The 13,767-nt window shown below is 44.9% G+C and overlaps 3 protein-coding genes across 3 annotated transcripts; 2 read left to right on the top strand and 1 right to left on the bottom strand.

Annotated features, from left to right (window-relative positions):
* The first annotated feature begins 460 nt into the window (after positions 1-460).
* Positions 461-5,968, top strand: gcat (glycine C-acetyltransferase). The gene is made up of 9 exons (XM_021558211.3): positions 461-782; positions 1,498-1,628; positions 1,735-1,836; positions 1,969-2,115; positions 2,491-2,645; positions 2,797-2,879; positions 4,333-4,504; positions 5,032-5,153; positions 5,588-5,968. Exons 1-9 carry the CDS (start codon positions 563-565, stop codon positions 5,737-5,739), a joined length of 1,284 nt encoding a protein of 427 aa, XP_021413886.1. The 5' UTR covers positions 461-562; the 3' UTR covers positions 5,740-5,968.
* A 314-nt stretch (positions 5,969-6,282) lies between these two features.
* On the top strand, positions 6,283-11,125 carry LOC110486535 (DNA replication licensing factor mcm5). Its single transcript, XM_021558209.3, has 14 exons — positions 6,283-6,651; positions 6,954-7,080; positions 7,285-7,413; positions 7,553-7,725; positions 7,863-8,018; positions 8,161-8,330; positions 8,428-8,599; positions 8,702-8,813; positions 9,044-9,187; positions 9,277-9,519; positions 9,643-9,755; positions 9,912-10,040; positions 10,147-10,417; positions 10,610-11,125. Exons 1-14 carry the CDS (start codon positions 6,482-6,484, stop codon positions 10,709-10,711), a joined length of 2,211 nt encoding a protein of 736 aa, XP_021413884.3. The 5' UTR covers positions 6,283-6,481; the 3' UTR covers positions 10,712-11,125.
* hmox1a (heme oxygenase 1a) lies at positions 11,118-13,767 on the bottom strand. The gene is made up of 7 exons (XM_021558210.3): positions 13,555-13,767; positions 13,397-13,448; positions 13,100-13,211; positions 12,710-12,925; positions 12,343-12,615; positions 11,541-11,589; positions 11,118-11,454 (listed from the first exon to the last, which is right to left on the bottom strand). The coding sequence occupies exons 2-7, from the start codon at positions 13,444-13,446 to the stop codon at positions 11,339-11,341; spliced, it is 816 nt and encodes a 271-aa protein (XP_021413885.2). The 5' UTR covers positions 13,447-13,448; positions 13,555-13,767; the 3' UTR covers positions 11,118-11,338.

The raw sequence follows: 13,767 nt of genomic DNA, 5'->3' as shown, positions 1-13,767 counted from the left end.
AAATGTAAATGTTTTATTTGAAGTAGGTTACTTTCTGTTACTTGCAAATTAAATGTGCGAACCCCGCTTAACCGACAACTGGCCATGTGAAACGAACTCGCCCAGAGTCTGGTTACACCACAGAGTTTCTAAACCCATAAGTGAAACATCGCGAGACTTCCAGCCCGGGATTTGGGTTTTGAGAAGTAAAACATTATTCCTTAGTTGTACATTTTCTCGAAATCTAAAGGCAACCTAGATTCGAGCCAATGTCTTAAGTAATTTAACATGTTATTACTCCAACCTCGTGAAAATGACAAACTGAACGTCGCCTACAAGTGTGATCAGGGATAGGATAAACTATCTTCATACTGTACTGTCTTTGGCTATATGTTTTGAGACGTGGTTAGATTCAGAAAGCATCTCTTATACTCCCATTGCTTCTGATTGGTGCTCCATGATACGCCCAAGTGCGTTACATACCACTGACGTCACTCACAGTATTTTTGGCCACGCCTTACGTTGTTATCCTGTCTAGTCGCAACCTGTTAACTGCTTGGAAAGATTTTGACAGAAATTCATCATGCCTATTCGAACAGCTGTCCGTTATATTAGTGCCCCAATAAGATATATTTTGAGACCCTCAACTACCACCTCAAACCGGGGCTATGCAGCTATCGCCGAGGCTAGAACGGTGCTGGAGCATGAACTTGAAACGATCCGAACTGGTGGAACGTGGAAAGGAGAAAGAATAATCACGTCCAAGCAGGGTCCTCATATCAACGTGGACGGCAGTCATGGCGGTGAGTAGCCTGACGTTATAGTTAGGGGTCAGCTCACCAACTTTCAATGATATTGATTTGCCTACCTATGCTTTGCTGTCCTCAAGTGACATGAAAAACATGGCAGAAGTTGGCACCGTGGAATTTAAGTCTAGCCTACCCACGTTGTCTAACCAGGTCGAATTTGTTGCATACAGCTAAGAGTTGTAGCAAGCTAAGTTAGCTAGCAAATTTACCTAATAGCTTAGTCTTGTTCGCCCCCATCTGAACTTCGCGGAAATTCATCTCAGCCTGGTGGTGTTGGGGAAGCTAGCTACATGACCGAGACTTGCCCTACTTGGCAACTGGAAGTTATAACGTTACGTGTGCTTAGTGTTATCGTGATTTGTGGTGGCTGCTGGTGTTGCTAAACCCATATTTCTGCCACCAACGTAACTACTAAATTGTTACTGTTCACTTTTGTGTACCAGAGAAAGACTGACCCCTAGTGCTGATTTATGAATGGCTTATGCCTCTCGTGTACAGCTGGCACTCTTCTGTATTTGCCAGTAAGTACACAATGGTAGAAATCCCTCACTCATACTCCCTCCAGCAGTCATGCAAGGTCACTGTGGTAATTGTTACGGGTAAATCAAGCTTTCTCTGGTAGTTGGGTCAGTATTGTTATAGTGTGCATGTCCTCTGGAGAACCTGGCTTATATATGCTTACTTATTGGTTCTCTCTCTCCCCATACAGACATATTGAATTTCTGCGCAAACAACTATCTGGGCCTCTCCAGCCATCCCCAGGTAGTGGAGGCAGGGATTGAGGCCTTGAAGAAGTATGGTGCTGGGCTGAGCTCAGTGAGATTCATCTGTGGCACACAGGTAACCTAAAGACTGCTTGCTCAAGTGTTTCTGGTGGTTCTGTGTGAGTCCACATGACTCTGTGATTGTGTCTCCTCTCATTCTCGTATTACCATATGATCCACAGGACATTCACAAAGATCTGGAGCAGAAGCTGGCTCAGTTCCATGAGCGTGAGGACTGCATCCTGTATGCCAGCTGTTTTGATGCCAACGCAGGGCTATTTGAGGTTTGTGATTCTTGAATACATTAACATGTGATTAACTGTTTTATACATTCTGTTGCATGGTCTGTCTTTACACTTTCTGTGCCACTGTATTAAACAATCGTAAAGTAGTAATGCACTCTTTTTCTACGTCAGGTTCTGTTGGGCCCTGACGATGCAGTTCTTTCTGATGAGCTGAATCATGCCTCTATTATTGATGGGATCAGATTGTGTCGGGCCAAGAGGTTCAGATATAAACACATGGACCTGAATGACTTGGAGACCCAGCTGAAAGAGTCCCAGGTAAAGAGGGTGCTATACACGCATTGAAATAATAATCTCCTTGAGGTGATTATGTGCCATAATGACAGCGGGGTAAGGAGTAAGACAGGCATCATCTGCTGTCCATCTTCCAGCTAGAGGATTTCTAAACCCTGTCTTCCCCATCATAATACCTGCACTACCTTCAGCCATTACACATATTTCTTAGAATATGATTGCACAGTATCTTTTTTAAATTAAGGGCTCCACCTTTCATGAAGCTTATTATGCTGAATCATCTTGAAATCCATGAAGCTTGAAACCATAGTGATGGGTAAATAAAGGTTGCTGAATTGATTTTAGTGTTAATGGGCTGTGTTTGCGTCACTGGTCATCATGGCTCCCTGTCCTCCTCAGTCATCTCGTCTACGCCTCGTTGTCACGGATGGTGTGTTCTCCATGGATGGTGACATGGCTCCATTGAAGGGGATCTGTGACCTGGCAGAGCAGTATGGAGCCATGGTCTTCATTGATGAATGCCATGCTACAGGCTTCATGGGCCCACGAGGCAGGTGAGTGAAGGTCCGGGTGGAGAGAAAAAAGGACAGATGGAGAAATGATGCTAGAACTTTACTGATGTAATTATGCCTAGGAAAACTAAAAAGGATGATCGTTTCGTAGCCAATTATGTGGACCAATAGTGTTATTACATTTTGTTTGCAGAGGCACAGATGAGCTCCTGGGAGTGATGGACAGGGTTCACATTGTCAACTCTACTTTGGGAAAAGCACTGGGAGGTGCAGCTGGTAGGTTTCCCTTTGTTTCGACTCATATATGGAGTTGCATAACGGTACTGAATGTTCTCAATAGTTATGAAATGTCACTATTGACAATGTAGGCTGTGTAATTGAACTCCATAAATGGATGACAAAACTAACTTGAAAATGTACATTGATACAGGGCATTTGGAAAGTATTCAGACCCCTTGACTTTTCCCATATTTTGTTGTGTTACTGCCTTATTCTAAAATGGTTAAAAAAAACTGTAGTAAATTCATTTGATTGGACATGATTTGGAAAGGCACACACCTGTCTATATAAGGTCCCACAGTTGACATTGAATGTCAGAGCAAAAACGAAGCCTTGCGGGCGAAGTAATTGTCCGTAGAGCTCAGAGACAGGATTATGTCGAGGCACAGATCTGGGGAAGGCTACCAAAAAATGTCTGCAGCATTTAAGGTCCCCAAGAACTCAGTGGCCTCCATCATATCATTAAATAGAAAACGTTTAGAACCACCAAGACTCTTCCTAGAGCTGGTCTCCTGGCCAAACTGAGCAATCAGGGGAGAAGGGCCTTGGTCAGGGAGGTGACCAAGAACCTGATGGTCACTCTGACAGAGCTCCAGAGTTCCTCTGTGGAGATGGGAAAACCTTCCAGAAGGACAACCATCTCTGCTGCTCTCCACCAATCAGGTCTTTATGGTAGAGTGGCCAGACAGAAGCCACTCCTCAGTAAAAGGCGCATGACCGCCCGCTTGGAGTTTGCCAAAAGGCACCTAAAGACTCTCAGATCATGAGAAGCAAGATTCTCTGGTCTGATGACACCAAGATGGCCTGAATGCCAAGTGTCATGTCTGGAGCAAACCTGTCACCATCCCTACGGTGAAGCATGGTGGTGGAAGCATCATGCTGTGGGGATGTTTTTCAGCGGCAGAGACTAGTCAGGATCGAGGGAAAGGTGAACGGAGCAAAGTACAGTGAGATCCTTGATGAAAACCTGCTCCAGAGCGCTCAGGACCTCCGACTGGACAACGACCCAAAGCACACAGCCAAGACAATGCAGGAGTGGCTTTGGGACAAGTCTCTAAATGTCCTTGAGTGGCCCAGCATGAGCCCGGACCTGAACCCGATCAAACATCTCTGGAGAGACCTGAAAATAGCTGTGCAGCGACCCTCCCCTTCCAACCTGACAGAGCTTGAGAGCATCTGCAGAGAAAAATGGGAGAAACCCCCCAAATACAGGTGTGCCAAGTTTGTAGCATCATACCCAAGAAGACTCAATGCTGTAATCGCTGCCAAATATGCTTCAAGTGTACTGAGTGAAGGGTCTGAATACTTATGCAAATATGATATTTCAGACTTTTGGGGGGGGGGGGGGGGGGCTGTAACGTAACAAAATGTGGAAGAAGTCAAGGGGTCTGAATACTTTCCGAATGCACTGTTTAAGGTGGATATGGGTTTTCTATCTGTTTTCTCTCAGGTGGGTACACAGTGGGTCCTAAACCTCTGATTGACTTGCTGAGGCAGCGCTCTCGTCCGTACCTGTTCTCCAACTCCCTACCCCCTCCTGTCGTGGGCTGCGCTACCCGGGCTGTCGAGCTGCTCCTCGCTTCCAATGAGATTGCCCAGAGTGTCGGGGACAAAACCATGAGGTGGGAATCGGGGCCTCTGTTTTGGTGAATGTGGTAGACACCATCTAAGCTTATGGAATGGTTAACATAGGAGCACGGACAAAAACAGATAAACCTTTTTGTGTTGGTCTTTGTGAAAAATACGTATGAGCGCAATTGAATGACCATGAGATGAACTAGTCTTGTGCTGAAAAAGTGACAAGATCTGTGTTTATTCTGCATTCAACACTTTTGCTTATTTCATCTTTCATCTCTACTGTATCCTTCACAGGAGGTTGGTGGCACATTTAATTGGGGAGGATGGGCTCGTGGTAATGGCTGGAGTGGAATAGTATCAACCGTTCCATTTGCTCCGTTCCAGACATTATTATGAGCTGTCCTCTGCTTAGCAGCCTCCACTGGTGTCCTTCCACACATGTTTACAGTTTCAAGAGCACTACCTGTTTCCCAGATAACCCAGTTAGCAACCATGACAGTTGAAGGCATTGATACTGTATAAGTAACGATGGCTATTTCTGTAATGTCTTTATTCACTCCCCCTCTCGTAGGTTCAGAAACAAAATGACCGAGGCTGGGTTCACCATCTCAGGCTCTGACCACCCCATCTGTCCTGTGATGCTGGGGGATGCCAGACTAGCCTCTCTGATGGCTGATGACATGCTGAAACTAGGTGAGGCAACTGTTCAGGCTGAATATGAATGGAGCACAAGCACATTTCAAGCATTATCAAACATTACAACACAATCTGTATATTGGTCGGAAATACTCTGGATTTTTTGTCCACTCATTTTATAGAATTTAACTATTTTTGAAAAGCTTGATCCAAAAGATTTCTGTGGAATTACAAATGAATGGAAACACATCAACCTGTAGAGGGAGACAGAGATATTCTCATTGGTATTTTGTATTCAACAATTTTGTCTCACAAAATGGGAGCTGACAACAATCAGAGACCTAAGAGTTTATTAGCAGCAAACTACACTGCTTGAATTCTAGGGCTGGAAAAAAATACTAATTTGAATTAGTCTGGCCTTTTCTTGAAGAACCGTAGTCTTCAGTGTTATGTCTATCTACTACAAGTACCCATTATTCTTTCTCCCACAGGAGTGTATGTGATTGGGTTCTCCTACCCAGTGGTACCAAAGGGCAAAGCCAGAATCCGGGTCCAGATCTCAGCGGCCCACACTGACCAGGACATTGACCGAGCTGTGGATGCTTTCATACAGACAGGCAGGAAGCATGGAGTTGTGTCTTAAATAGAACAACTTGTGGATCATTTTGCTGCCAATAAGCAAGTTAAAAGACAAGCAGCTTGCAGAGTTTGGACTGAGGTTACAGGTTACACAGGAGGCCTATGAGTGACAGTGTGACAAAGATAATTTATTACATACAGGGTAATGTATTACAGATGATGCTCAATTGTGGTCAATGCTATTTGTGTTGCTTTTGTGTTGAAGTTGAATGAATAAAATACTTTTAACAAAACGTTGGTATTTTCCAATGGCGCTAGCTAGATATGGTTGTAATACTGGGTAAGCTAGAAGATATATTAAAGTCTTGTCTTCATTTAGAGCAATAAACGTGTGCTTGCATCAACAGTAACTTTGTAAACACAACGAACGGGGTTGTTGTTCCAGTTTGTTGTAGCACCACAATGTCCCTGGCTTGGTGTGTATATATATATATATATATATATATATATATATATATTTCCTTGTTCTTTTCCCGCCACAAACTCTTGCAAGTCCCACCCTTCTACAATCAGGACACGCCTCCTGCAATATATTCAGCCAATCATTATCACTCGTTGATCATATCTCCCAATGGCAAAGCGTCACTGTTCGACTTCGCGGGAAAGTGACGAATTTTATTTGCCGCGAAAGAGTCAGCGTGGAATTCATTGTCCACAGAAGATCATTGACGTCAATCACCAAAAACGGTTGCTTTTAGGATTATTAAACATAATCTATAGCACTTTGTAGATATAATCGGTGCATTATGTCTGGTTTCGACGACCCTGGAGTTTATTACAGTGACAGCTTCGGCGGTGGAGATGGACCCGGGGATGAAGGTGGAGTGAAACGGAGCCAGATCAAGAAACGATTCCGTGAATTTCTTCGGCAATTCAGAGTTGGGACCGACCGCACCGGTTTCACCTATAAATACAGGTAAACTAGAGATTGTATTAAGTGCCACGAAGTCATTGTCGATGGCTACCGCCTGTTGGTATGATGTTCCACAAATGCCCAACGTTAAGTTAGCTAACAGTTAGTTAGCCAGTTACTGTAACGTTAGCTAACTACCACTGATCACCACAATGGTCTTGAAGGAATAAAGTTAGATTCTTCAAGGTCCTGTGATTGAGTTTGTATTTCGTTTGTTTTACCCTATGATTATATTCGCATTCTGTTTTAAGCGATTTATATATCTTATTGTTCATGTTGTATTGTTGACATTTTCTGCTGTGTAGAGATGACCTTAAGAGACACTACACCCTGGGGGAGTACTGGGTGGAGGTGGAGATGGAAGACCTGGCCAGCTTTGACGAGGACCTGTCAGACTGCCTGTACAAGCTGCCCTCTGAGAACCTGCCGCTGGTGAGAAGATTGAATAGACTAATAACAGACAAATAATTTGAGGAGTTTTAATTGGAGAAATTGCAGGTTGAATAATTCATGGATTTGATGGATTCCTATATTTTCTGTTGCTGATCTTATCATGCTGATCTTGTATTCTATTTGGCCAATAATTATATCTGAAAATTATCCCTTTAAACTGAGCCCTCACATTATGATTGACAGCTGGAGGAGGCTGCCCAGGAGGTGGCTGATGAGGTGACCCGTCCCAGGCCCCTGGGAGAGGAGACAGTGCAGGAAATCCAGGTCATGCTGAAGAGTGATGCCCATCCTGCCTCCATCCGCAACCTCAAGGTAGGTCTCTGAGGATGCAATGCTGGGCCTTTCATCTTTCAGTTGGTTCATGTAGAAGGTGGCATGAAAGATGTCCCTCAATTTCCCATCCATGTAAAATGCCATGACTCTGAACTCTCCATCTCTTTCTCTCTGGTAGTCGGAGCAGGTGTCCAGGCTGGTGAAAGTCCCTGGGATTGTCATCTCTGCCACGGCTGTGCGGGCCAAGGCCACCAGGGTGTGTTTGCAGTGTCGTGGCTGTCGTTCCGTCATCAGTAACATCTTCATGCCCCCAGGCCTGCAGGGCTACGCTCTTCCCCGAAAGTGCAACACGTGAGTGCAACCCTCTGAGTTGGGTGTTTGTGTACACTCCAGTGCATGAAAAAAATGCATTAAGTCATTGTGTGTGTGAAATCATCTGCTTTATCATCGTGTGTGATTTCATTCTTTAACATCTCTCTCTCTCTCAGTGAGCAGGCAGGCAGGGTGAGGTGTCCTATAGATCCCTACTTCATCATTCCAGACCGTTGTGTCTGTGTGGACTTCCAGACCCTCCGTTTGCAGGAGTCTCCAGATGCTGTGCCACACGGAGAGATGCCCCGCCACCTGCAGCTCTACTGTGACAGGTAACACACACACACACAGCATTGTCTGTGTGCCTCAATATTCTCAATTAAATACAATTAACACATGCCCAATATACACACAGTGCAAAGTGAGACCGACGAGTACATACCACATTACAGCTCATGTTCTGCCTCCCCTCAGGTACCTGTGTGACCGTGTGGTCCCTGGGAACAGAGTGACCATTATGGGGATCTACTCCATCAAGAAGGTGGCCCAAGCTAAGGGCAAGGGCAGAGATAAAAGTGCAGGTGTGGGCATCCGCTCCTCCTACCTCCGTGTGGTGGGCATTCAGCAGGACACAGAGGGAGCAGGTAGGCACGATAAGGCTACTAGAGGTTAGATTACTTATCCAACATTATGTCCTATGTGGAATAGTACTATAGATATAATGCTATCTTTGTCTCTCAGGTCGTGGGGCCACAGGGTCAGTCTCCCCTCAGGAAGAGGAGGAGCTGAGAGCGTTGGCCTCCTCCCCCGACGTCTACGGCTCCCTCGCCCGTTCCCTCGCTCCTTCCATCTACGGCAGTGATGACCTGAAAAAGGCCATCGCCTGCCTGCTGTTCGGCGGCTCCAGGAAGAGGTGAGTCATAACCATTGGAAATGGCATGTGGAATTCGAATAGATTTTTGATGTGCGTACATTTTTCTCCAGTGTGTATGTATAATGACCTTTCCTGTCTCAGGCTGCCTGACGGGCTGACCCGTAGAGGAGACATCAACTTGCTAATGCTGGGAGACCCCGGTACTGCTAAGTCTCAGCTGCTCAAGTTTGTGGAGAGGTGCTCTCCCATTGGGGTAAGGATGGGCTTGATGACTGAATATATAATTGATATAAATTGAAAAATATATATATATTTCAGAGCAGTCATGACACTCCCTCAACAAAGATTTAAACCAGAATTACAAAGATGAATTCCAGAATTACAAAGATGAATGTCATTTGCTGACAATTTATCAGCATGCTAGTGACCCCTATCGAAAGCGCTAACCTGTATCTTCCCTCTCTCTCTCTCTTCCTCTGTCAGGTGTATACCTCAGGTAAAGGCAGCAGTGCTGCTGGTCTGACGGCCTCTGTCCTGAAGGACCCCGTCACCCGTGGCTTCATCATGGAGGGAGGAGCCATGGTGCTGGCTGACGGTGGGGTGGTGTGCATCGATGAGTTTGACAAGGTAAGGAAACATGGACAGAAGTACATCAATTGCTGAATACTTGACTAGTTTGTTTGCAGACGCTTAACTGTGTCTCTCCTTCCTCTCAGATGAGAGAGGATGACCGAGTAGCCATCCATGAAGCCATGGAGCAACAGACCATCTCCATTGCCAAGGCTGGCATCACCACCACCCTGAACTCCCGCTGCTCGGTGCTGGCCGCTGCTAACTCTGTGTTTGGCCGTTGGGACGACACCAAGGGAGAGGACAACATCGACTTCATGCCTACCATCTTGTCCCGTTTTGACATGATCTTTATCATCAAGGACATTCACGACCATCAGAGAGACATGGTGAGGGAACACACTTTAGTCTGTTCTGTGTGTGTGTGTGGGAGGAAGGTTTATGCACAGGGATTGCGAGCACGGCCCAGGCTAGCACAGTGTTAACACTATTGACCTTCTTTTCTCTCTCAGACTCTGGCCCGCCACGTGATGAACGTCCATCTCAGTGCTCATACTCAGACGGAGGGTGTGGAGGGAGAGATCACACTGGCCACACTGAAGAAGTACATTGCCTATGCCAGAACGTGAGTCTTAAACTCCTTTATATCAGCAGATTTATTCTGTGTATGTTAGATTCTGTTGATGGAGTTCATGAACTCTACTTGCAGAGAAACAATACTACACACTAGTATGTACACATTGAGGGATTTGGTTTGTAACGGTCAAATGTGCCCTGACAGGAAATGCGGCCCACGTCTGTCTGCGGCGGCAGCTGAAAAGCTGAAGAACAGATACGTGGTGATGAGGAGTGGAGCGAGGGAACATGAGAGGGAGAGCGACAGGAGAGCCTCCATCCCCATCACTATCAGGTACGGTGATGTTGGTGATATGGTACTTCACCTGCCAACGTCATTACCAGTCAGGATACTGTCCATATTCAGTGTCATAATTCTTGGTTCTCGTGGTCCCCTGCAGGCAGCTGGAGGCGGTGGTGCGCATCTCTGAGTCCCTGGCCAAGATGAAGCTGCAGGCCGTGGCTGGAGAGGAGGAGGTGGACGAGGCCCTGCGGCTCTTCCAGGTGTCCACACTGGACGCTGCGCTGTCCGGCAGCCTCTCGGGTGTGGAGGGCTTCACCACTCAGGAGGACCAGGAGATGATTTCCCGTGTTGAGAAGCAGCTGAAGAGACGCTTTGCCATTGGCTCCCAGGTGTCCGAGCACAGCATCGTCCAGGACTTCACCAAGCAGGTCAGTTACACTAGTCTACTTTGAACAGAGACGGGACCACTTGGTCAAATACATAAAAGTACTTTGGGCATTGGAATGTTTGGCCCTTTGTCTATATGATTCAGTGCTGTCCTCAGTTGGCCTACGTGTTGCCCTGTAGCCTGTTTACCTGTCCACTGACCAGAATCTCTCTCTACCCTTTCCCATATACAGAAGTATCCAGAGCAGGCCATCTACAAGGTCCTTCACCTGATGATGAGGAGGGGAGAGCTTCAGCACCGCATGCAGAGGAAGGTGCTCTACAGAGTCAAGTAGTCTCTCAAAAAGATGCATACGCACTAAGATTAAGTCACGATGGGCTTTGTAAATAGTTGAAGGGACAGGCGTCTCCTCAATTCACTCTTCCTCACAAGCCAGTGGACGTCTTCATGAAGTTACGTCGATACGTCTTCATCTTAGACCACAGAGCCACTGATGTCTACCTTTTCATGTGTTGCTTTGCCAAGTTATGCCAACAACCGTTATTTACTGTTCTATTGCTCTCATAAGTATTTTGGGGTCTATTCTTTTTAGTCTTAACAAATTATGGAGGCAATTTGGATGAACTGTATTGTTGAATTGTTTGGGGCAAGAGAAGCGTTATGAGACTGTCCTAAAGATTGTTAATGTTAAATCATTACTTGTGGAAGGTATTTTGTATTGAAAATAAATGGCAAACTTCTTTATTTAGACATTTCTTATGTTGAAATGGTGTGCATCATCTTTAATGAAATGTACTATGTACACAGAATTGCAATTAATACAGCATGTCGATTGTCATTTTAAGATTGCCTTAAGCATGTAAAAGTACAGTCATGACAAGTGCTGTAAATGCACACACCCTTAGGTGGTTATGACTAGTGAAGTGATTCTGTCAACTACATTAAGACTTATTTCAAGGCTTTAGAATACATAGATACCCATTCCGACTGTTGCTAAAGCAACACAAATACCCAGTGACAACTGCACGATGGACAAAGAGGGGATGGTAGCTGGCGTCTCGGCCTTTTCTTGGTCCCCTGCAAAAGCAAAGTAATACTTTCTTATAACAAAAAAGGAAGGTGAAAGATCACATTTCCAATCAGCATACGAGCTTGTACTTTACCATAAGCTTCCTCTGTGACACTCAACATTTTCTGTAGATCATTGAAGACCTGTACGAGAAAGAACACAGGACGTCTTCATTGAACAAGACGTACACAATCTGCTATGGCGATGGCACCCAGTAACACATTGACTAGACCTTCCCAGTTTCACTTCCTCTGCACAGTTATGTTTATCTAGTTTTAATGTCACATGCACGAGCACAGTGAAATGCCTTTCTTGTAAGCTCTAAACCCAACAATGCAGTAATAAATAAGAATGTAATACTAAAAATAAAGTAGACCAAAAACAAGAACACGAGAAAGCATACTATATACAGGATCAGTCGGTTCCAGAACCATATCTAAAATGTGCATGGATACTGGAGTGATATCGGTAGATATGTGTAGGTATATATGATAAACAGAGTAGCAGCAGTGTATATGATTGCATTTGAGTGCGTGTGTGTAGAGTCAGTATAAATGTATGTGCATATTATTTGTGTGAGCAAATTATGAAGTGAGTGTTTGTGTCTGTGTTGGAGTGTCAGTGAGTGTGAGTGTGCATAGAGGTGGTGCAAAAATGAAATACAAGGGTCAACTCAGTCTGTGTATCCATTTTGTTAGCTATTTAGTTAGCTATTTAGCAGTCTTATGGCTTGGGGTTAGAAGCTGTTCAGGAGCCTGTTGGTGTCAAACTCGATGCACCGGTACCCCTTGCAGTGCAGAAGCAGAGAGAACAGTATATGACTTGGGTGGCTGGAGTCTTAACAATTTTCTATATTCTTACCCAGTTTGCTTCCACTCTTCTTCCCTTTCACTCACCTGGATGTTGAGTTCGAAGGCCATGATAGCCTCCTCCAGCACCCCATCCCTCTCCTCCTTGGTCAGCTCGATGCTGTTCATTCTGCTCCTGTACAGCTGCTTGAAGCGGTTAGGGCTTGACACTCCGGGGAAGGAGAAAAACGACAGTCCCTCTCCGCTGCTTAACCCAATTGACTTCTGGGTAATCTTCCCCAAAATTTGTCCTCCTGACAGGTCACCTAGGTAACGGGTGTAGGCGTGGGCCACCAGCAATTTAGGATTGCTTTCACCAATCTGAAGAGGGAAACAAATAAATTGTTATTACTAAGCAGGTACACAATTAAGATAGTGTGCCTACCCTGCATGTTGGTATATCTATAGCCTGTACCTTGCGAAGTCTCTGTGTATATCTGTGTGTTGCAGCAGGAATGATGACTCTCTTTTGCCACTCCTGTCCAAAGAAGTGTTCCAGATCTCTCTCTAGTGTCTCCAGTCGGGCCAGTTCCTGGGGGAAGTATATTGGTGCGACACCTGGGTGGGAAGCATTTCTATCCATCTCCTCTTCCAGTGCTTTGTAGATCTCATAGAGGGAACACAGAAGAAGCTGCCATGGAAAAGAGGGGTTACAGATTAATACTTAGTACACAGTGAGTGCTCATTTTCCATGACTATGTAGAAAGTTAAACAAAAGGCATTCTAGGTAGTTCATATTATGAAAACCACTGTAAATTATTTTGGCAAGTGATATTTAATTCACTCTCAGATGGGCTTTTCTCACCTTGTACTGCGGAAGAGTTATCTGTCCCTTCTGATAGCTCAGCATCAGTTGGGTGTTTTCTGCCCTGACATGGATCTCTTTAGTCGCTGCTTTTATCTGTTCTGACAAATCCCTGAGGAGAGATGGAGAACATTAGAAGGAGGACATCCTGATTTACCTGAGTACAGTCAATGTGAGCAGTTAGTAATTGTGTTCTGTATGTTCAATACCTTTACTTTACCATATATCAGCCCTGACCTGGTCTGAAATACAATAATCTAGTTAACATATCGAACATTCATTACAAAATTACTGTACCTGCCAAGGTTCTGCATATCATCTTTCTGTCCCGAGTTGACTGTCTCCATGTCTGTAATCCAGAATTTTTTATATGGTGGTTATAACATTATTACCCAAATGTGACCAACTGTTACAGTTTATTAAAAAACAAGTCAGTGAAAGAGGTGATAATTTACCTGTGGGGTATTTCCTTGTTGATGTCTTGTTATACAGCTGGTAAATGAAAGCTGCCTCCTTCTCAAACGAGTTTAGAGTTGCTGTGTCCTCTTTAACCTGTGTCCCAGTCTTTATATTTGACTCCCTTGCCTTCTCTCCCAATGTTTGTCAGCTAAATCAAATGGGAAGTGAGAGTGTTGACTCATTTCCCTTATGCTGAAGCTTAACATGAC

This window comes from Oncorhynchus mykiss, chromosome 13, assembly GCF_057628025.1.
Source record: "Oncorhynchus mykiss isolate SJ-2025 chromosome 13, ASM5762802v1, whole genome shotgun sequence".
Lineage (NCBI taxonomy): Eukaryota > Metazoa > Chordata > Actinopteri > Salmoniformes > Salmonidae > Oncorhynchus > Oncorhynchus mykiss.
The sequence above is the reverse complement of the archived record's forward strand: the minus strand, read 5'-3'. Positions and strand labels throughout refer to the sequence as shown.